Source organism: Schistocerca nitens, chromosome 2 (assembly GCF_023898315.1).
Source record: "Schistocerca nitens isolate TAMUIC-IGC-003100 chromosome 2, iqSchNite1.1, whole genome shotgun sequence".
NCBI lineage: Eukaryota > Metazoa > Arthropoda > Insecta > Orthoptera > Acrididae > Schistocerca > Schistocerca nitens.
The window spans coordinates 553,385,445-553,408,989 of NC_064615.1; the positions used below are offsets into that span (position 1 = coordinate 553,385,445).

The 23,545-nt window shown below is 40.4% G+C and overlaps 1 protein-coding gene across 1 annotated transcript in view; it reads left to right on the plus strand.

The window, feature by feature from the left end:
• The first annotated feature begins 23,024 nt into the window (after positions 1 to 23,024).
• LOC126234489 (uncharacterized) overlaps positions 23,025 to 23,545 on the plus strand; it is a 95,093-nt gene continuing 94,572 nt past the window's right edge. Inside the window, exon 1 of the mRNA XM_049943183.1 lies at positions 23,025 to 23,140. Within this exon, the coding sequence (XP_049799140.1) occupies positions 23,089 to 23,140 (52 nt within the window). The 5' untranslated portion in view covers positions 23,025 to 23,088. The remainder of the gene's footprint in view (positions 23,141 to 23,545) is intronic.

Genomic DNA, 23,545 nt, shown 5'->3' on the forward strand with positions numbered 1-23,545 from the left:
TCGAGAAAATCGATGGTTAAAAGAAACCGTTGCCGTGAAATACTCTCTACGATTAATAATTTTCCACAGCGTCGTGGCGCAGCGGTAAGCACTGGGGTTTTTAATACGAAGGTCGCCGGATCGAATCTCGCGTCATGCAACCTTTTTTTTTTAGTATTTGTTTTTAATAATTCATATATATATATATATATATATATATATATATATATATATATATATATATATATAATTCCTGGCAATCAGTTGCAACAATTATGCATATAATAAGTTGTTGAAAGTCGTTGGTCGTGGAAAAACTGGCGACTTCGAACATCATTATGTTTTCCGCAAACACAGTTGTATTTCACAAATGTTATTAATTGTCTTCATAACGTTAACCACGTATAGTTAACGGAAGACGTAGAAACGATAATCCGAAGCGAATACGTATAGCGTAAGTCAAACGTTCGAATTAGAATAGAGACCCCACGAACACAAATTTGCTGTGGCGGGTATGAAATATAAACTCCGTTACTCGCTCGTTACACTTGAAGGACAGATGTTGAATGGGCCGAAACGAGCAGCCGCGTAGCAGCGTAGTTGCCTGCTAACTTCGAAAGAAGGTAGATGCGGTCCCTAGCGCAACTTATAACATCGTCGAAAATCAGTGCGGACGGGAGAGCTTTGGTACACCCTGTTGCCCGCATCTCGTGGTCGTGCGGTAGCGTTCTCGCTTCCCACGCCCGGGTTCCCGGGTTCGATTCCCGGCGGGGTCAGGGATTTTCTCTGCCTCGTGATGGCTGGGTGTTGTGTGCTGTCCTTAGGTTAGTTAGGTTTAAGTAGTTCTAAGTTCTAGGGGACTTATGACCACAGCAGTTGAGTCCCATAGTGCTCAGAGCCATTTGAACCATAGCCATACACCCTGTTAAAAAAAACGGAAAAATGGAGGCGGTACAATTGGAGAGCGATCCGCCTTCACCAACATGCATAAGCAATTCATTAATACTTTATATATATATATATATATATATATATATATATATATATATATATATATATATATATGAATTACAAAAAACTAATAATAAAAAAAAATTGCATGGCTCGAGATTCGATCCGGCGACCTTCGCATTACGAACCCGAGCGCTTACCGCTGCGCCATGACGCTGTAGAAAACTATTAATCGTCGAGAGTATTTCACCGCAACGGTTTCTTTTAACTGTCGATTTTCTTGACAGCGGCTGAGAAGTGCATCTTGGTGCTTTGCCACATTACACCTCTGGCCATGAGCTTTTATTATGCGCAGTATGAATCGAATCTGAATTTTACAATTGGCGGCCTCCCCTTGTTAGACCAGCTTGATCGTCGGCGATCTCACAGTGTATGCTTCTGAAAAGTTCCATCCTTTTGTTGGATTCCCTTACAGTGTTCATTAAGTCCTTAGCTAAAGGCACAATATACCTCATAGACGTAAGATGGCGGAGACGGTCTACAACTGCTAAGTCTAAACTGTGAGCAGTGGTTGGTTGTATATCCAAAACTTAACTTTTTTAGACCTTTGAACTAACATCTCATATTCTAGACACCATCATAGCTCTGTCTTCTTAAGTTATCCATTGATAAATCAAGACGAGCATAACTAAACAGAGTTTGTGATGCAGTGTAGGGCGTCTTACATAAGTCAATAGTGTTTGTAGATAATTAAGGACTCATCGACAGTACGAATACAAAATGACACTTGTTCGTGAATCGAAGGATCACTTGTTTCGTCAACCATAATAGAAAAATGTTCAGTCTTCTTGATTGAAGCCAATACCTTTCTCAACACAGACTTTCCTAGTAGATCAATGATCTCGTTTTGAATATCGTGGGACGTCCACTTATACCCCGTACACCCTAACCTCAGGTATGTCATTCTTTTGGAGTTTCAACAATTGAAAAAAATTTGAGTTTACATCTTCGTGTCCTCCAATTGCTAGTCCTTGCTGGCAGAGAAATTTCACGGTAGTAAAATTTGTCTCAAGAGCTAAACATCCTTTCTTCATATCACTATGTAACTATTCATTCAATTGGGAGACCACACTTCGGTTAGTGATATAATTTAGTTTCAGAACACCTTCTTTATGCATAAACGTATTTTCATGAAGATGGAAGTTTTCCAAAGCCTTTTTCCAGCTCGAAAACCCTGCGGGAGTAGATGCATATTTTTTTTGAAGAAAATTGTAATAGATTTCTAGCATCTGCCTCTTTGCAGGTTTTGAAAAAAACTTTTTCGGTAGATGCTTCATATTCTAGCCATGTATATTTGATCAACCAAGACTTCTGAAATAATCTTCCCTTACCGCATTGTCCTGGTTTCGGCTGTGAATGGTTCTCGCCTGAAGACGATGAAGCAATTGACGACACAATAATTGCAGGATGCTGACTTCTTGTATCATCAACTTCCAAGCGCGCCTTTTTGGTAACAAATCTATCCATTACAAACTTAATTCATAATACACTAAGAGACTAAAGTAAACGAATAAAATATAGTCATATAAAATAGTCCACTAGACACTAAAGTCGGAACACTAAACACATCTGCAGCATGCACTGAACGAAACTATCCGCACTGAATGACTGCTCTCGAAGCGTCAAGGCGACGCGAGGCGAAGGATTCCAGGCGCTTCTGATGTCACTGCCAGACTTCACCCGAAGGTGTGTGCACCAGGACAAAGTCTAAGTGTGCCCACAGCACCATATTACTATCATGATTCACACCACTCGTTTTCAGTTAACCTGCTTAATACCATAATAATTATTTGTTTTAGCTCATTACTGAACGTATTTTAAAAGGTAATTATCGTCAAACAAGGAAAATAAAAAATTCCAACATAATTTTGTGGTTTTACAAAGCATAATATAACACTAACAATTTTCTTAAATTTATGGGGGGGACTCGCCCCCCCCCCCCAACCCAAACGAATTTTTGAGGGGGCTCGAGCACCATGGAGTCGGCGTCTGTTGTGTGCAGCAAGCTGAAAAGCTTTAGGAATATGACTTTGATAGGGGGATGAAGATGGATAGAAGCCTTGAACCCATAATCATAAATTTCCAGTCAGATGGTCCGGATACAGACTCAGATAGCAGTGACAATGGTTTTACTACGATGTAGCCTCAGGAACAATGTAAGGTAACCCAGTGTTTACTATGCACTCACGAGAATGTAGCCGGATAAATTTGTCAAAAACTCTGAAATTTTGACAGGTAAGAACCTTTCATTTTCAAGGCACAAATTGAATAATGTCTTAAAATAAACATGGAGGATTACCTGTCGAGATATCGGCCGTTTTCGACGTACTTACAGCGCAGCATTCCGTCAAGTTATTCGAAGATGATGTAAGTTGTTCGGTTGTTCGTGGATAACAGGTGTGGTCTCTTACAGTACTGTGGAAAGTGTTGGTCTACTCACAACGGTGTCTGTCAGTGAAAAATATGACAATATACTGAACTTTTACAATGTAGTCTTTTGCATTATTCTTTGATACCAGCATTTCTTGCACACGATGATTTAGATTTAACTACACTGAAACACACCCACATAAATGTGTTAAAAATATCACATTTTTAAAAAATTCCATGGAGGAGCAGTTGTCAAGCAAATATAATGGATTCCGTTTGAATTTGAAGTTAAGTTTGTTACCCATTAGATTCTTCACTTCAATTATTAAGTTGTGAAAGACTTTTGTGGCAAAATACCTTACTTGTTTCTGTATCCAGTATTATGGACGATTTATTTGTGTAAAGAAATTCTCTTCCTCTGTTGTTTTCGAACTTCAATTAATCGTTGAAAACTACTCTATAATGAGTTGCCTTCAACAAGTTCTAGTGCGGACATTACGTATTAACCTTTGTGGAGAGGGTTTCCGTGTGACAAATACTTCGTTCCTTTAGGAAAAGTTATCAAAAGCTATGACGCCATAGCAAATTAATGAACGAAAGTAGAAACATTAAGTCAGCTTTTTGAAATTTGCAACTGAAGCTCTGCTGTTACTCATAACGGGATAAGTTCAGAGGCACTAAAGATATGAAACCTACGAACTTCATTTTCGATTTTTACCTACAGGTGATGGTGTATTACAGTTTTACTTATAATAGCACCAAAATGACAAATATTGTAAGCAGTCTCGATGGCCTTGTCGGTGGACAATCGTCATTTAAAAAAAAAAACTGTATTTGATGCTTTCACAAAACTGTGTCAGTTGTTCTTGCCTTTCGACATTATGCGGAATAAAGGTGTTGAGCACCTGACGCAGTGTGTCAACATTTGAATTAAGATTTCTCTCATACAGATGACTGATCGAATCAGTTACAAAATATATTATGTTCCTCACAGATCTGATGTGTAATAGAATGCACAGTACGCAAATGAATCTGATTCTTCTCAGCATCGCGGACTTTGTTTGCCCGCTCTCTGCCGCCACACCAACACACACCTCATTCCCTCCGCACTTCCCTATTGCTCCGCCTCTATGCCCGGAAGCGCCATCCTATGTGACACGGGCTATAACTGTAGAGATCTCATCGATTAATCTCAACAGTTCAGAAGCTATCCTGTCCTTTTGTTCCTTCAAGGCCACAGAATCCTTACAAGTGTGATGTTCACTGACTTGTGCCAATATTTTCTTTCTCCTTCGTTCATGATGGGTATTTCGCTGACTACAAACGTGCATCGTCATTTTTTCGTGGAGACTGGAGGCTGAGAAAGACTGTCAGTCATATAGCACATGCTGTGTATGCACTTGCACATGTTCCATTTTAGACTTGAATCAACACACGAGTACGAATAACTATGGATACAAATTTTTCAATTGGGACATGTCAGTTTGTAGCTGCATTCCGCTCGGCTGTCATTTACCAATTAAATTTCCATTACTTCTGAGTCATAGGGCACATTCCAACCACTGTCTTCCTCAACAATGAAGTCCTTCTTTATTTCCGGACTCGAATGAGACGAATATCTTTAATCTTGCTACTTAGCTTTCGTTTCGTCATCACTATTGTGTGATCCCACAATTTGCCTTAGACATAAGTGCAAAAAGAGCCATGTTAGTATGCTTAACATGTTTCCCCTCCAGACAGACATACCCAACAATGCGTGTTGTGGACATAGTTCTGCAGGAAGTAGGTCCCACGCTCTTCTGTATCAGGATCACACTATAAGTTTGCTATTACAGCAGGCAGCATAATTTCAAACACAGCAATATTTCTTTCCTCTAACAGTGTCCTCAGAAGCTTGTACATCTCCGCCTGCTCCTCTCAGCCTCTTACGTTAATGTTTATGTCTTTCCTCCAAGCTTTGTCAATGTGCTATGTACAATAGCGCCTCCTTTTCAGAGCTTCAATTGAAACATTCCACACGTTAAAGAAAAATTCAGCCGTATCTGACATGATAACTTTCAGTGAAATTAGTCCAACCACAGCTTTTACGTAGATGAAGCATAGGGATAGTATTTATTGATCGTTTCTGGTTGATATGAGGAGGGTACATGGGAATCCTTACCGCATATCATCCAACACCAGTAATATTGTCACATCAAAATCATAATAATTAAGTCCATGCGTCCTATCTATACAAAATGCAGTGGTTCCCATACTTCTTCGAAATTTCTGCCTGTGCATTGTCCATTATAATTAACACAAAATCTGTGTTTTTCAGCTCTGGCTGTGACTCCTTATTGTGTCCTGCGGTTTATAAGATAATACACAGGGCTGTCGCCTTCATTAACTTCATGTACCCATGCCTCTACACTATTAGCATCATCGTGATGCCTAGCCGTTGCGGAGCACGCGTTTGCACAATGCTCGATGTTTTCGCCACTGTCACAGATGAATTCTTTCAATTTGAGAGCCAGAAACCGAGGCTCATACTGTATCTAGCACAGCGTGGAAAGAGATTTTATTTGAGATATCAACAGCTATATTTCACTTTTTCGTTTTCAGTCAGTTCCAAGTGACTTAAGTCATGTGTGTGACCAACATGAGTAAACACAAATTTGTGACGGCACGATTTCATTTATGGCTTGAGTAACCTTTATTTTCTCAGGACATTCAAAAATTTTATTACTGCGTTGTAATTTGAGCAATCTAATGCCTTTACTTTTAGACGCAAGAATTGTCTTAATGATGGCACGATAATAATGTCTTATGCTGTTGTCAGTAGCAGAATATAAGCCCATTATATTTTACAAAGATAGCTTGTGTAAACTTCTCAGTTTCCAATTCCCATTTTTTAAAGGAATCAAATGGTGAAAGTGTAGCTCTTTGGATTTTACTTGTAAATCATGTGTCGGTCCTAAGTATTCATAATACAGGGTGTTTATGGGATGTGCCAGCAAGGAAGTACGTTTTGTTTGAATGAGCGTGGCTTAGAGTTTCAGAAAATCGCCGTCATATGCCAGTCAACTGGTCATCTCAGTCTGCAGTCAGTCAGAAGACATTCGTCTTTGGTAACGCCAGTTTTGGGGAGACAGGGTGCTTATGCAAAGATAAGGGTCAAGATCAACCTCGCACTTCTAATGACGCTGTGGAAAGACTTCTGATGACATTGCCGAAAGAATTCGGCAAATGTCTGAGCGGAGTACACGTAAGTCTAGACCGATGACCTCGTTGTTTGGTCCCTCCACAAATCAACCAACCAAAGAAAGTCTACTCGTCATGCAAGCAGAGAACTGGCAATGCCTCATACGACTGTCTCGTGAGTGTTAAGGCATCGTTTAGTCTATAAACCATACAGACTACAATTAGTGCAAGTTCTTCGATTTGATGATTAGAGGAAATGGGTTGACATCAGCAATGATCCCTTCAAAAGTTCGTCGTCGTTGACTTCAGCAGTGCTCTTTTGGATGGCTTGGAAGATGATACATTTTTACCACAGTTAATATTCAGTGATGAAGCAACAATCCTTGTTAGCAATAAAGTAAACCGACATACTCTGTATGTATGGTGACTCCAGAACACTCATGACATTACTGGGCACGAAAGAGACTGGCCTAAAGTGAACTTTTTTGTGCTATTTCTAGTGAAAAAGTATACAGTCCCTTCTTTTTTTTAGGAAAACGCAGTGCCTGGAATGAGCTATCTTCACATGCTGCAGAACTGGTATTTTCCACAACTTCAGAAGGAGTTTTCAGCAGGATGGAGCTCCACCTCAGTGGCACAAAAACATTAAGTCACTATCTCAATGAAACTCTGCCTCAGTGCTGGAAAGGCTGCACAGGACCCCCGAGACACTGCCCTGCATGGTTGGCCTCCAAGATCGCCAGAAAGGACCACATGCGGTTTGGTCTTGTAGCGATATCTAAAAGACATAGATAAAAGCGAAAAATAGAGTAGGAGCCGCCATAGATTCTGTAAAAACAGATTCATAGTGTAAGGTTTATGACAAAGTCAGCTATCGTCTAGATGTTGTTTGTGCTGATGCTGGTGACATAGAACATTTGTAATAGCATAGCTAAAACGTTAAGATTTTGTGAGTATTTTTCAATTCATCCCATATTGGTAGTGTGTTTTTATCAATAAATATGGAGTTTCCAAATCAGGGTCATTCTCTTTCAAATACCCTGTAATTAAGCTCTGTAACAACTCCCTGAATACATTTACTACACTTCACTGATCTTGTCTCAATCGATGGCTGTCTATGATGATCTCATTGGTGTTTAAAATTGTACTCATAATTGAAATTCTTGCCACAGATTTGACAGCTATACGTGTCAGATTCCTGTCGCTTTACACGAGCCCGATATCGTCAAGTTTGTCTGGGTGAAACTTCGAAATGTGCTTCTGCAGATTTTTGTCGTGATTGTACCCATTCCCACATTCTGAGCACTCAAACTGAAATGACGTATTCATCTTGAATGTCCACAGCTCGTGGTCGTGCGGTAGCGTTCTTGCTTCCCACGCCCGGGTTCCCGGGTTCGATTCCCGGCGGGGTCAGGGATTTTCTCTGCTTCGTGATGACTGTGTGTTGTGTGCTGTCCTTAGGTTGGTTAGGTTTAAGTAGTTCTAAGTTCTAGGGGACTGATGACCATAGATGTTAAGTCCCATAGTGCTCGGAGCCATTCATCTTGAATAAACAACAACAAACGAAGAGATACTGCTTTCTTCATGGCTACACCACAGAACGCAGAACGGAAAGCCACTGGCACTTCCTTTCTTCATTCGCTACAAGCAGAAGTAACTGGAAACGCTTTGAACACTATTCAACATGCATTTCCGTTGGAGCGTTGGAGCACATAGCGAGAGCCATGGAAGGTACATTAGGATCGCCGAGTCGCTTTGTGAACCTTAGCAGGTCGGCTTTTCCTGCTACCGTTCGGCCTGGAGCTCCAGGATGGCGTCTGCCGCTAACCTCAAGTCTTCTTTAACCCTATAATATTTACATTATGTACAAAATTGTATGCAAACATACTACGAATTTAAATTTTGACGTGTTGCCAACATACAAGCAGGAGTGGAATCAAACTCGCTGACTAAAACGTATGTGTACTAGAAGACAACAACATGTAAAAATAAACTCATATTGCTGTCAAACACTACATTTACATACGACGGACCTTCCGGAAGACGAAAATCGAATTTCGGAAGCTATTTTTCGCTGTTGCGTTTACATGTTAACGTATGAAACAGATATGCTATAGTCTGTTCATCGTAAGAATAGACATGATGTAAACATTACGCCATGTATTCTCCCGCATTTGTTGAATTTCATTGGATTTCGTTTCATGTGGAGCGAGCCTCGCGGGTTTAGCCGATGGTCTAGGTCGCTACAGTCATGGACTGTGCGGCTGGTTCGAGTCCTCCCTCGGGCATGGGTGTGTGTGTTTGTCCTTAGGATAATTTAGTTTAAGTAGTGTGTAAGCTTAGGGACTGATGACCTTAGCAGTTAAGTCCCATAAGATTTCACACACATTTGAACATGTGGAGCGAAAGCCAAGATGTGGCCAGTACAGTCAAGTACGACCATAAGGATACGTTGCATGTTGTGTTACATGGACATATACTGGGCGATAATGCAGGACAACAGCTTTACCAGCGCATTAAATTTGCACACAAATGGCCAGCCAGCGGTACAACTCACCTGCAATGATGTGAGCTGTTGCAGTTCAGACATAGAAATAGACGAGCAAAATAAACGATATAGCTTCGAATGTCATTAAATTTTTAAAGCGAATCAAATAATATTCGACAAAACACCAGCTCTACGGTACCTCGGCGAGTTATGTGTGATGCAAAAGCATACTTCAGGAATTTCACCGTAGTGTTGAATACTGAAGCCACTGAAGGTATTAATTAGACTCATTCGTCTGGTAATCTCTTAGTTATTTCCTTATACGAATCCGAGAAACACATTTCAGTTCTGGAACTCTCATCTGCTACACTGATAACGAGTCGATGAACAACAAAATATACGGAGCCAACCAGGTGCCGCATTTTTTTTTCCTTTTCTTTTATGACGTTCCGTTCTATATCCTGCCAGCGTTCGGCAGTGACATGTGAAAAAGTTGCGTGCGTTAGTTCCATTACGTCCAGCAGCTTAACCGGCTTATTTCTTGGGCCAAACCCAGATCAGTTCTGTTGGGCCCATATTGTAATGGTACAGTGGAAAATGTAAAAAAGCAGCATTTGTATGGTATGCTCGAAGCAGTGAAAATGATAGTTCTTCATGTTTCTACGATACTTATATACAGGGTGTTTCAAAAATGACCGGTATATTTGAAACGGCAATAAAAACTAAACGAGCAGCGATAGAAATACACCGTTTGTTGCAATATGCTTGGGACAACAGTACATTTTCAGGCAGACAAACTTTCGAAAGTACAGTAGTTACCATTTTCAACAACAGATTGCGCTGCGGTCTGGGAAACTCTATAGTACGATATTTTCCACATATCCACCATGCGTAGCAATAATATGGCGTAGTCTCTGAATGAAATTACCCGAAACCATTGACAACGTGTCTGGCGGAATGGCTTCACATGCAGATGAGATGTACTGCTTCAGCTGTTCAATTGTTTCTGGATTCTGGCGGTACACCTGGTCTTTCAAGTGTCCCCACAGAAAGAAGTCACAGGGGTTCATGTCTGGCGAATAGGGAGGCCAATCCACGCCGCCTCCTGTATGTTTCGGATAGCCCAAAACAATCACACGATTTTCGAAATATTCGTTCAGGAAATTAAAGACGTCGGCCGTGCGATGTGGCCGAGCACCATCTTGCATAAACCACGAGGTGTTCGCAGTCTCGTCTAAGGCAGTTTGTACCGCCACAAATTCACGAAGAATGTCCAGATAGCGTGATGCAGTAATCGTTTCGGATCTGAAAAATGGGCCAATGATTCTTTTGGAAGAAATGGCGGCCCAGACCAGTACTTTTTGAGGATGCAGGGACGATGGGACTGCAACATGGGGCTTTTCGGTTCCCCATATGCGCCAGTTCTGTTTATTGACGAAGCCGTCCAGGTAAAAATAAGCTTCGTCAGTAAACCAAATGCTGCCCACATGCATATCGCCGTCATCAATCCTGTGCACTATATCGTTAGCGAATGTCTCTCGTGCAGCAATGGTAGCGGCGCTGAGGGGTTGCCGCGTTTGAATTTTGTATGGATAGAGGTGTAAACTCTGGCGCATGAGACGATACGTGGACGTTGGCGTCATTTGGACCGCAGGTGCAACACGGCGAACGGAAACCCGAGGCCGCTGTTGGATCACCTGCTGCACTAGCTGCGCGTTGCCCTCTGTGGTTGCCGTACGCGGTCGCCCTACCTTTCCAGCACGTTCATCCGTCACGTTCCCAGTCCGTTGAAATTTTTCAAACAGATCCATTATTGTATCGCTTTTCGGTCCTTTGGTTACATTAAACCTCCGTTGAAAACTTCGTCTTGTTGCAACAACACTGTGTTCTAGGCGGTGGAATTCCAACACCAGAAAAATCCTCTGTTCTAAGGAATAAACCATGTTGTCTACAGCACACTTGATCGTTGTGAACAGCACACGCTTACAGCAGAAAGACGACGTACAGAATGGCGCACCCACAGACTGCGTTGTCTTCTATATCTTTCACATCACGTGCAGTGCCATCTGTTGTTGAAAATTGTAACTACTGTAATTTCGAAAGTTTGTCCGCCTGAAAATGTACTGTTGTCCCAAGCATATTGCAACAAACGGTGTATTTCTATCGCTGCTCGTTTAGTTTTTATTGCCGTTTCAAATATACCGGTCATTTTTGAAACACCCTGTACATCTGTGGTATAAAACAACGAACACACCCCAAAGAAAGAGGATTCGGTTTTTCATTTATGTCTTAAAAATTAAATTCTTATGTTTTCTTAATTTAAACAACGTTTATTAACAATCTTTCATAAAATATTGATAGTTAAGAATTTATATTTGAAATAAAACATGATTTTCGCTTGCAATATGTAATTAGAAACAAGAAGACGTGTATTATTCATAAAAATGATCATGAATTTCACAATTACAAGATGTAGGTATTTCAAATTGAACGATTAAAAAAAAATGGCTGTGAAGAGACTTCAACCAGCGGACCATGAACTGCACTAAATTATCATTTCATTGCGCTGCCGATTCCGCTATGCATTCATTTGGAGGTTGTATCCAAACTGTATCTAATACAGTCTACCAGAAAATTTTAAAACCCATTATTTTTGAACATTTGTGAAAAACTTAGGAACTACCTATTTCTCGGCACTTTTTAACTGTGTTCCTCACGCGTGTTTCACTAAGGAACAGGAAGCATCCTCAGCCATTTTCATACTGCATATTAGTGGTGGGCAGGAAATCGCGTATCTGTTAGAAATCGCAGTGACTGAGAAGTCACAGATATCACAGTAGCAACTTTACAAAATCTAACTGCGATTTCAGTCACAGTTAGCAGTCGCAAGTAGTATTTCACATTCAAAGACGTGAGCCATCTATTGGTCGAATTTAGCACTGCTTTCTGCGATTTCAGTGACAAGTCGCAACTAAGAGTCACAAGTAGCAACTAAAAAGCGCGGTTAACAGTGGCATCTGTTGGCCGAAGTTCGTACTACGTCCATCTCTGCAGTACGCTATGGAGTCTAACTGCGATTTCCGTGACAAGTCGCAACTAAGAGTCGCAAGTAGCAGCTAAAAAGCGCGGTTAACAGTGCCATCTGTGGGTCAAAGTTCGTACTACGCCCATCTCTGCGGTACGCTATGGAGTCTAACTGCGATTTCCGTGACAAGTCGCAACTAAGAGTCGCAAGTAGCAACTAAAAAGCGCAGTTAGCACTGCCATCTGTTGAGCAAAGTTCATACTACGCTATTCGCTACCGAGTCAAACTGCGATTTCTGTGACAAATCGCAACTAAGAGTCGCAAGTAGCAACTAAAAAGCGCAGTTAACATACTTTTCCTAGTGTCATCTGTTGACCGACGTACGTACTTCGTTATGAGAGCCTTGTGCCTCACGAGATCGATGTGCTGTGTGTGCATATGAAGGGCTTATTTCAATAGTGGTACAAGTCCATTTTTGTTAATTTTGAGATATAGAGTCGTAAAGTTACATGAGCGCTGAAAAATCTGCAGTTGAGATACCAGAAATATTCAAGCATATGGCTTCTTGCTAGAGATGAACCTTTATTTATGTTTGTTTGGATCACTAATTTCAGAAGCATTATAGACAGAAAAGTGGAGGTAATGGACTTGTACCACTATTGAAATAAGCCTTTCGTATTATATGACGACATGCACATTCAGCATCAGTTATGGTTGGTCAAATACTGCTGTGACTCTGAATGTATTATATTAATAAGAAGCAACATTGCCGTTTTCTCCTGAAAATATCAAGTAACGTAACAAATGTGTTTGATTCTGCTTCCAATATGACAGTTTTGGTTAATACTCCACATGCCTACAGGACTTTGCAATGTTAACACAGCAGAACTCAGACATCTGTATAAGTGTAGAGAAATGAAAACAGTCATATGAATGCCTCACTTTTGTTACGACACAGTTCAAGACTCGGGAGAAAAGTTTTACACCTGGTGTTCTACATGGCAACTTCACACACAAGAACTTTTTGCCGACACTACTACCACCTACATAAGTAAGCTTTTCCTGTGTTACTTTCAAGTGATGCACTTAAGCTATTCCTGATTTAACTGGAAGATCTGTACTTCCCACTTTCATATCAACAGCCTCAAAATGCATATTGTAGACTTCGGGATATGTTACAGGTCAGTGTCACACCAAGATTGTGGAGAAAGGGGGCGGGGGGGGGGGGCATGTCGCTCTCCAACAAGTGTTTACCAATAAGTAAGTGGCGGAAAATTATGGGTATAGGACGGCTTAAACATGTGGAAAATGAGATTTTTATTATTCACTCACTGTATTTGACATTTATTATTCCTTTAAAATCGCACAACAACTTCGATAAAACACAGCTTAATCATTAACACACTTATTTCACAATTGTTTCACTTTTAAACTGCAAATCCTCTAAGAGCTGTCTTGAATCTTCACGAGTCCCTCCCAACAGCCTTGATGTGGATAGATACGTACAGCAACCAGTAATCAGAGTCAGAACTGTGTCTGCAAAAACACAAGGATTATTAAACAATTTTTGCTGTCATTAATTACTAGAAGTATAATTGACAGAGTAGATTGCTAATATTTGCTATAATGAATATCACATTTGCAAGAACGATCTCACTGAAGTAATTAAGTCCATCGAAACGCTTAGAAACTAACCTATCGTCTGACGAAAACGGTCTAAAGATGCAGTGGCAATTTCTTCAGATCTGTTGACAATGATATTTTCAGTTATCACTTTACTGAGTGACTGAAATGTAGTTCAGGTACCTGTGAACATAACAATATGTTAGAATTCATTTTCTAAATACGAACTATTACGGCACTGTACGGCTACTTACATATTAATTACACTATTAATATTTTCACAGTTGTTTCTTTAATACAAAATTAAAGCCAACGGAAGAAAAAACGTAAAACATACTTGCCAATGACAGGTTTGTTGCGATGCAATTTTCCGTGTTGACAGATGTAACTTTTTCATACAGTAGTAAGTCGCAGAAATCGCAGAAGTAGCAGGAGTCACAGAAATCGCAGAAGTAGCAGAAGTCACAGAAATCGCAGAAGTAGCAGAAATCGCAGAAGTAGCAGAAGTCACAGAAGTAGCAGAAATCGCGGAAGTAGCAGAAATCGCAGAAATAGCAGTGGCGGAGGGATACACGACCTATGTTCCTTAACTGCGACTCTTAACTGCGACAAATCGCAGTTAAGAATAGCAGATACTGAAAAGTAGCATTCACAGAAATCACTGATATCGGAAAATCGCAGTTTAGCCCATCACTACTGCATATTAACAGCGTGACAATCAGAGCACAACAGTGCAGAGGCTATGACTGTACACGATTTTTAAAATAAAAACTACTTAGCTAAAGTGTGATTAAGTGAAACGTTGATGGCTGTTAACAGATTTGAATATCTTAAAGTTTCATTTAACGTAACTTAGTAATAATATAACTAATACATAGGTAGGACCTACTTCCAAGAGCGTAACAACACTAGTGCAGGTGTGCTACGGCGTCTAACCAATCGTCGCGTTTGTATTTGTTTGCATCAGGGTTATTGTTTTGATGAACGGCGTATAGCCCAGTTAAATATGTCACCTCGAAAACAACTGATCCACTTTCTGATTCATTCAATACAATCGTTATTTCTCTCCACTTATATATTACAGGTAGACAGCTTCATGCTCAGTCTAATATTTCTGCTTCCCCTTCACAGCACAATAAGTTCATATTAACCGAATATTCTGGAAACAACTCTTGACTTGACAAAAAAAGCATGTATCAAAAGAGGCTGCTTTTACATGGGAGCGAAAATGATTGCGGAATTGGAAAACCGGCAACTATACTCTGTTCACCATGCGAATAAACCCAAGGAACATAATAAACCTGATGTAAAAATTACGCCATGTATTCTTCCGCATTTGCTTCAATCTCATTGGATTTCATTTCACGTGAAATGGAAGCCAAGCTGTGACCAACACAGCCAAATACGATCATTAGGATACGTTTTATACGTTGTTATATGCACATAGACTGAGCGATAATGCGGGACAACAGCTTTACCAGCGCATTAAACTTGGATAGAAATGGCCAGCTAGCGGTCCAACTCACCTGCAATGAAGTGAGCAGTTGCAGTTCAGACATAAAAAGAGAGGAGCAAAGAAACAATACAGATTTTTTAAAGAGAATTAAATAATATTCGACAAAATACCAGCACTACCTCGCGTTTCTTAGGTGACCAGGCGGAAAGCATAAAATGCTCTCGTTCCCACATGACATACTATTCTAGTTACAAACAAGAGTGATGAAATTTTCTGACTTAAACATAGGGTAATTTCTGAGCGAGCCGTGTGTAATGCAAAAGCATACTGCAGGGATTTCACTGTACTGTTGAATATTGAAGCCACTCAAAGTATTAATTAGTCAGTTGTCTGGTAATCTCTTAGTTCCTTCCTTATCCGAATCTGAGAAATACATTTCAATTCTGGAAGTGTCACCTGCTACGTTGATAACGAGCCTATCAACAACAGAATCCACGAACCCAACTAGGTGCTGCATTTTCTCTTCTTCTTTTATAACGAACCGTTCTATATCCCGTCAGCGTTCGGCAGTGACTAGTGAAAAAGCTGCGTGCGTTAGTTCCAGTACATCTATCGGCTTGAAGTCTTTATACTTCTCAGGCCAAATACCGCAACTTGACTCCAGGTCAGTTCTGTTGGGATCATATTGCAATGGTACAGTAGCAAATGTAAAGTTGTAGCATTTGTATGATGTGCTCGATGGCGTGAAAATGGCTATTTTTCATGTGTCTACGATATTTATCTACCTCTGTGGTATAAAACGATGGACATAGTCCAAGCCGGCCGGTGTGGCCGTGCGGTTCTAGGCGCTTCAGTCTGGAACCGCGCGACCGCTACGGTCGCAGGTTCGAATCCTGCCTCGGGCATGGATGTGTGTGATGTCCTTAGGTTGGTTAGGTTTAAGTAGTTCTAAGTTCTATGGGACTGATGACCACAGATGTTAAGTCCCATAGTGCTCAGAGCCATTTTGACATAGTCCAAATAAAGAGGATTTGGTTTTTCACTTATGCCTTAAGAAATTAAATTGTTATGTATTCTTAATTTAAGGAACTTTTATGACAGTCTTTCATAAAACATCGATAACTAAGAATTTGTATTTGAAATGAAAACAGAAATTTCGCATCCAGTAAGTAATTAGAAACAAGAAAACATGCATTACTTATAAAAATGACGACGAGTTTTCTAATTACGTAATGTACGTCTTTCAGATAGAACAAGAAAAAAAAGGACATGAGACTAGGGAGACTTGACCCAACGATAATCCGTAACTGAGTACCTGACATTCCATTACACTACCGACTACTCTACACGCATGGTTGGTGTTGACGTATTAATTGTATTAACACAGTGGCTGGGAAAACTTCAAAGCCGATTATGTCCATACATTTATGAAAAACATAAGAACAACCTATTTCTCGGCACTTTTTTAACCGTATTCGACACACGTGTTTCACTACGGAACACAAAGCAGCCTCAGCCATTTTCATATGCGCATTTACAGCCCGACAATCAGAGCAAAATGCTGCAGTGGCTGTGACTGTACACGATTTTTTAAAGAAAAACTACGCAGATAAAGCGTGATTAAGAAAAACAATGATGGCTATTATTACATTTGAATATCTTAAAGTTTCATTTGGCGTAACCGAGTAATAATACGTCTACTACATAAGTAGGACCTACTTCCAGCCATGAGGGATTAGCCGAGCGGTCTTAGGCACTGCAGTCATGGACTGTGCGGCTGGTCCCGGTGGAGGTTCGAGTCCTCCCTCAGGCATGGGTGTTTGTTTTTGTCCTTAGGATAATTTAGGTTAAGTAGTGTATAAGCTTAGGGACTAATGACCTTAGCAGTTAAGCCCCATTAGATTTCACACACATTTGAACATTTTGAACCTACTTCCAAGAGTGTAAGAACACCAGTGTACGTGTGCTACGGCTTCTGACCAATCATCGCGTTTGTGTTTGCTTAAATCAGGTTCATTCTTAATGTTGTTGTAGTCTTCAGTCCTGAGACTGGTTTGATGCAGCTCTCCATGCTACTCTATCCTGTGCAAGCTTCTTCATCTCCCAGTACCTACTGCAACCTACATCCTTCTGAATCTGCTTAGTGTATTGATCTCTTGGTCTCCCTCTACGATTTTTACCCTCCACGCTGCCCTCCAAAGCTAAATTTGTGATCCCTTGATGCCTCAAAACATGTCCTACCAACCGATCCCTTCTTCTAGTCAAGTTGTGCCACAAACTTCTCTTCTCCCCAATCCTATTCAATACCTCCTCATTAGTTACGTGATCTACCCACCTTATCTTCAGCATTCTTCTGTAGCACCACATTTCGAAAGCTTCTATTCTCTTCTTGTCCAAACTGGTTATCGTCCATGTTTCACTTCCATACATGGCTACACTCCATACAAATACTTTCAGAAACGACTTCCTGACACTTAAATCTATACTCGATGTTAACAAATTTCTCTTCTTCTTAATGATGAAGCGGATTTCCAAAGACAATTCTGAAGTATTTATATGAACAACCAAAAGCGCTATTGGGAAATCGCTTTCCGAAATCTGGTTTTGGGAGCCCCATGTAAACGGGGTGAAAGAGTTTTTTTTATGTTATGTCCATGAACCATGGACCTCCCCCCCATGAACCATGGACCTTGCCATTGGTGGGGATGCTTGCGTGCCTCAGCGATACAGATGGACATACCGTAGGTGCAACCACAACGGAGGGGTATCTGTTGAGAGGCCAGACAAACGTGTGGTTCCTGAAGAGGGGAGCAGCCTTTTCAGTAGTTGCAGGGGCAACAGTCTGGATGATTGACTGACCTGGCCGTGTAACAATAACCAAAATCGACTTTCCGTGCTGGGACTGCGAACAGCTGAAAGCAAGGAGGAAACTACAGCCGTAATTTTTCCCGAGGGCATGCAGCTTTACTGTATGGTCAATGATGATGGTGTCCTCTTGGGTAAAATATTCCGGAGGTAAAATAGTCCCCATTTGGATCTCCGGACAGGGACTACTCAAGAGGACGTCGTTATCAGGAGAAAGAAAACTGGCATTCTACAGATCAGAGCGTGGAATGTCAGATCCCTTAATCGAGCAGGTAGGTTAGAAAATTTAAAAAGGGAAATGGATAGGTTAAAGTTAGATATAGTGGGAATTAGACAAGTTCGGTTGCAGGAGGAACAAGACTTCTGGTCAGATGAATACAGGGTTCTGAACACAAAATCAAATAGGGGTAATGCAGGAGTAGGTTTAATAATGAATAAAAAAATAAGAGAACGAGTAAGCTACTACAAACAGCATAGTGAACATATTATAGTGGCCAAGATAGACACGAAGCCCATGCCTTGTACAGTAGTACAAGTTTATATGCCAACTTGCTCTGCAGATGATGAGAAATTGATGAAATGTATGATGAGATAAAAGAAATTATTCAGGTAGTGAAGGGGGACTAAAATTTAATAGTCATGCGTGACTGGAATTCGAGAGTAGGAAAAGGGAGAGAAGGAAACATAGCAGGTGAATATAGATTGGGGGTAAGAAATGAAAGAGGAAGCCGTCTGGTAGAATTTTGCACAGAGCATAACTTAATCATAGCTAACACTTGGTTCATGAATCATAAAAGAAAGTTGTATACATGGACGAATCCCAGAGATACTAAACGGTATCAGATAGATTATATAATGGTAAGACAGAGATTTAGGAACCAGGTTTTAAGTTGTAAGACATTTCCAGGGGCAGATGTGGACTCTGACCACAATCTATTGGTTATGAACTGTAGATTAAAACTGAAGAAACTGCAAATGGGTGGGAATTTAAGGAGATGGGACCTGGATAAACTGAAAGAACCAGAGGTTGTACAGAGTTTCAGGGAGAGCATAAGAGAACAATTGACAGCAATGGGGGAAAGAAGTACAGTAGAAGAAGAATGGGTAACTCTGAGGGCTGAAGTAGTGAAGGCAGCAGAGGATCAAGTAGGTAAAAATACGAGGGATAGTAGAACTCCTTGGGTAACAGAAGAAATATTGAATTTAATTGATGAAAGGAGAAAATATAAAAATGCAGTAAATGATGCAGGCAAAAAGGAATACAAACGTCTAAAAATGAGATTGGCAGGAAGTGCAAAATGGGTAAGCAGGGATGGCTAGAGGACAAATGTAAGGATGTAGAGGCTTATCTCAGTAGGGCTAAGATTGATACTGCCTACAGGAAAATTAAAGAGACCTTTGGAGAAAAGAGAACCACTTGTATGAATATCAAGAGCTCAGATGGAAACCCAGTTCTAACCAACATTCCATTATAACTACTGACGGCCTTGGGAGAGCCAGTCCTGACAAAACTCTACCATCTAGTGAGCAAGATGTATGAGACTGGTGAAATACCCTCAGACTTCAAGAAGAATATAATAATTCCAATCCCAAAGAAAGCAGGTGTTGACAGATGTGAAAATTACCAGACTATCAGTTTAATAAGTCACAGCTGCAAAATACTAACACGAATTCTTTACAGACGAATGGAAAAACTGGTAGAAGCACCTCAGGGAAGATCAGTTTGGATTCCGTAGAAATATTGGAAAACAAGAGGCAATACTAACCTTACGACTTATCTTAGAAGAAAGATTAAGGAAAGGCAAACCTACGTTTCTAGCATTTGTAGACTTAGAGAAAGCTTTTGACAATGTTGACTGGAATACTCTCTTTCAAATTCTGAAGGTGGCAGGGGTAAAATACAGGGAGCGAAAGGATATCTACAATTTGTACAGAAACCAGATGGCAGTTATAAGAGTCGAGGGGCATGAAAGGGAAGCAGTGGTTGAGAAGGGAGTGAGACAGGGTTGTAGCCTCTCCCCAATGTTATTCAATCTGTATATTGAGCAAGCACTAAAGGAAACAAAAGAAAAGTTTGGAGTAGACATTAAAACCCATGGAGAAGAAATAAAAACTTTGAGGTTCGCCGATGACATTGTAATTCTGTCAGAGACAACAAAGGACTTGGAAGAGCAGTTGAACGGAATAGACAGTGTCTTGAAAGGAGGATATAAGATGAACATCAACAAAAGCAAAACGAGGATAGTGGAATGTAGTCGAATTAAGTCGGGTGATGTGGAGGGAATTAGATTATGGAATGAGACACTTAAAATAAAGGAGTTTTGGTATTTGGGGAGCAAAATAACTGATGATGGTCGAAGTAGAGAGGATATAAAATGCAGACTGGCAATGGCAAGGAAAGCGTTTCTGAAGAAGAGAAATTTGTTATTATAGAGTATAGATTTAAGTGTCGGGAAGTCGTTTCTGAAAGTACTTGTATGGAGTGTAGCCATGTATGGAAGTGAAACATGGACAATAAATAGTTTGGGCAGGAAGAGAATAGAAGCTTTCGAAATGTGGTGCTACAGAAGAATGCTGAAGATTAGGTGGGTAGATCACATAACTAATGAGGAGGTATTGAATAGAATTGGGGTGAAGAGGAGTTTGTGGCACAACTTGACGAGAAGAAGGGACCGGTTGGTAGGACATGTTCTGAGGCATCAAGGGATCACAAATTTAGCATTGGAGGGCAGCGTGGAGGGTAAAAATCGTAGAGGGAGACCAAGAGATGAATACACTGAGCAGATTCAGAAGGATGTAGGTTGCAGTAGGTACTGGGAGATGAAGAAACTTGCACAGGATAGGGTAGCATGGAGAGCTGCATCAAACCAGTCTCAGGACTGCAGGCCACAACAACAACAACATTTCTCATCATCGATGATAAGGCCCATGTAAATGAGGTGAAAGAGTTCTATTTATGTCATTTTCACATCACTGGTGATGAGGCCTCTAAAGACCCTACACAGTACAGACACAGTCTAATATAAGACTGTGTTACGGAACTATACAGCTTCTGCTACTGGAGGCATTTTGCGCTTTCACGAAATGGCAAACTGACAAAATCTCACAATTCCAAGCTCAGCCACCCTGTAACTCTGAACTTTGTGTGAACGACCCGCCTATTCTGTTATCACCAAGATTTGACGAAGACGTCAGATGGCGCTTCGTTATGTTGCGTTGACGCACGGCAGAGGCGGTCGTGGTTGACATATTGTGTGAATCGGACTTAAAATTAGCATATTTTTTTGATGTTCTCGTTTTGTTACTTTGCTACTTTTACTGGTTTTTTATCATTGGTTATTTAGAGATCACCACAGTCTAACATAACAGTCGCGACACTCACTGCTGTAAAAGTTGTTGCAGTTTGACAGATGGAGCGACACTAGCGCTCCAAGCGGCAGGTAAGGTGAACGTCAGACGCGTCGTAAACATAATGTTTGTTTGCATCCATTTCATACGTAATTTCAGAATTATTTGAGTTATTTTCTTGCCTCCTAGAGTTTGTGTAAGCAGAAGGCATATATATTTCTCGAAATGATTCTAAAATAAGCGCAAATATGGACAAAAACCATGAATAGAGAAGCAAGCTACAACACATTCGTGAAGAAACACTTGTGACATTGGACAGAATTGCAGCTTACCACGTTGATATCAAAAGAATATAAACACACAGATTCACATGTAAGAAGCACAGACATGCACCTCTACATGCAAAAGCGATCGACAGTTCGTTTATCGTTCTGTAGGTCTACTGTGTTTGTCATTGTCGCCTGTTGCCACAAGTACGACCTTCATCTTTATATTGGGACAAGCAACTGCCAAATAGTGGGATAAATATGCTGAAACCATTATAATGAGCTGATTACATTACATTTCACGAAAAACCAAATATTTGAATAATTTTCAAACAATCTGTCCGCGAACAGGGCGCTAACAAAATAATGTCATCACACGAAAGAAGCAAGGCAAATTAAGTGACTAACAACAGAAGTGAATGAAATACATACCAAAGAAATCAGTAGCCCAAATGAGCAAACTTCTTCAGTTTCTTGTTTGCTTTCTTGTTGTTAGAAACTAAGTCTTGATTCCAATATTTGAACCGGTAAACGAGTCTCACTTTAACAAATATCTTGATCAACAGCACCTTCGTTTCTTCACAACATCCAGGAGGAAAACTTGGGATAGCCATCAGCAAGTCCACATATAATTCACCACAGTTTTTCTTGTGAGAATGTTCATAAAAAACTGAAGCCATCTGATTTTCACAATCCCTTAGGGTAAACAAACATTTTCACTGCAAATAACCAAGCTTCCAAATTTGTCTTCATTACTTTTGAAATCGCAATAAAATCTGTCGAATCTTTGTGGCAGTTTCCTCTTCGTCAGTTGAGGTGGCTTATTTGGAATGTCAAACAGTGCGGGTGCTGCATTCCACACGAGTTTGTTATTTTCTGCGTTCATGAACTGGTTTTGTTCGAAATGTAGCGAACAAAACCTAATATTATTATACTTGTAAACTGGGTCTTTCTTCATAAGGTCTTCTCGTCTGCTATTAACTAGCCATTTGCTGCTCCTAAAACGAAACATTCATCATTTATACACATATAGTTTGCAACTGAATCCTGACGATACAATTTAGTAACATCATGCTATATCCATCTCAGGATCCTCAGGAAACCTAAAAAAAAAAAAGACAGCTGTGGTCTCTTCTTCCTGTTATTGCTGCAATTTATTGCGCTATAAACGCTCCCGATGGTAAAAACCATTGTGTAAATCAAAATAAACAATCACTATTCGCTTTCATGATCGCGCCGAACTCATATTTTAACCTACCGGCCGCTTGGGGCGCTGCTGGCGCTGTAGGCAACAAAATCGAGGCGAAGAGTCGCGACTGTTATGTTAGACTATGGTCGAAGCTGTGAAATCACTGAACTAGTCTAAATTTTCATCGCTGACATAATCGAGTATTTCGGAGGATCATTGGTCGAGCTGAAATGGCGCCATATATGACTGACTGTTGTACATTGCATTAGTCTAGTGACTTGTGTAACGATGAAGAGAACTCCACGCCGACGGAGTGCGTGTAGATCGTGTATTTCTGAAGGTTAAGTTGCATATTTATTATGCTGTAATAACTGTAATCACTTAATCGCCTTCCTGGCACCTCACTGTCGGCGAATACACAATGCATTGCAGTGCTATAGGTTTAGACTGTCGCAGAGGGTATTAAATGTGTGAGCTGCAGTTTAACTTGTTCTTACACAATAAAAGTGGATGCCTGTGTCCCACCAATACTGTAGTGTTGATGAAACGATTCTATAATCAAAATAGATGTTTTTCACGAAATTTGACAATCCAGAAGCAACGATATGTTACATAGGTCTTCTGATCATTCATTTTCTTAAAGATGCAACTTTGCTTTACCTTGTGTTCCTTATAAACTACAAAAATTCAATTACAACATCGTGAATGAAAAATAAATAACGTCTGTATCGGTTAATTTCAAGTA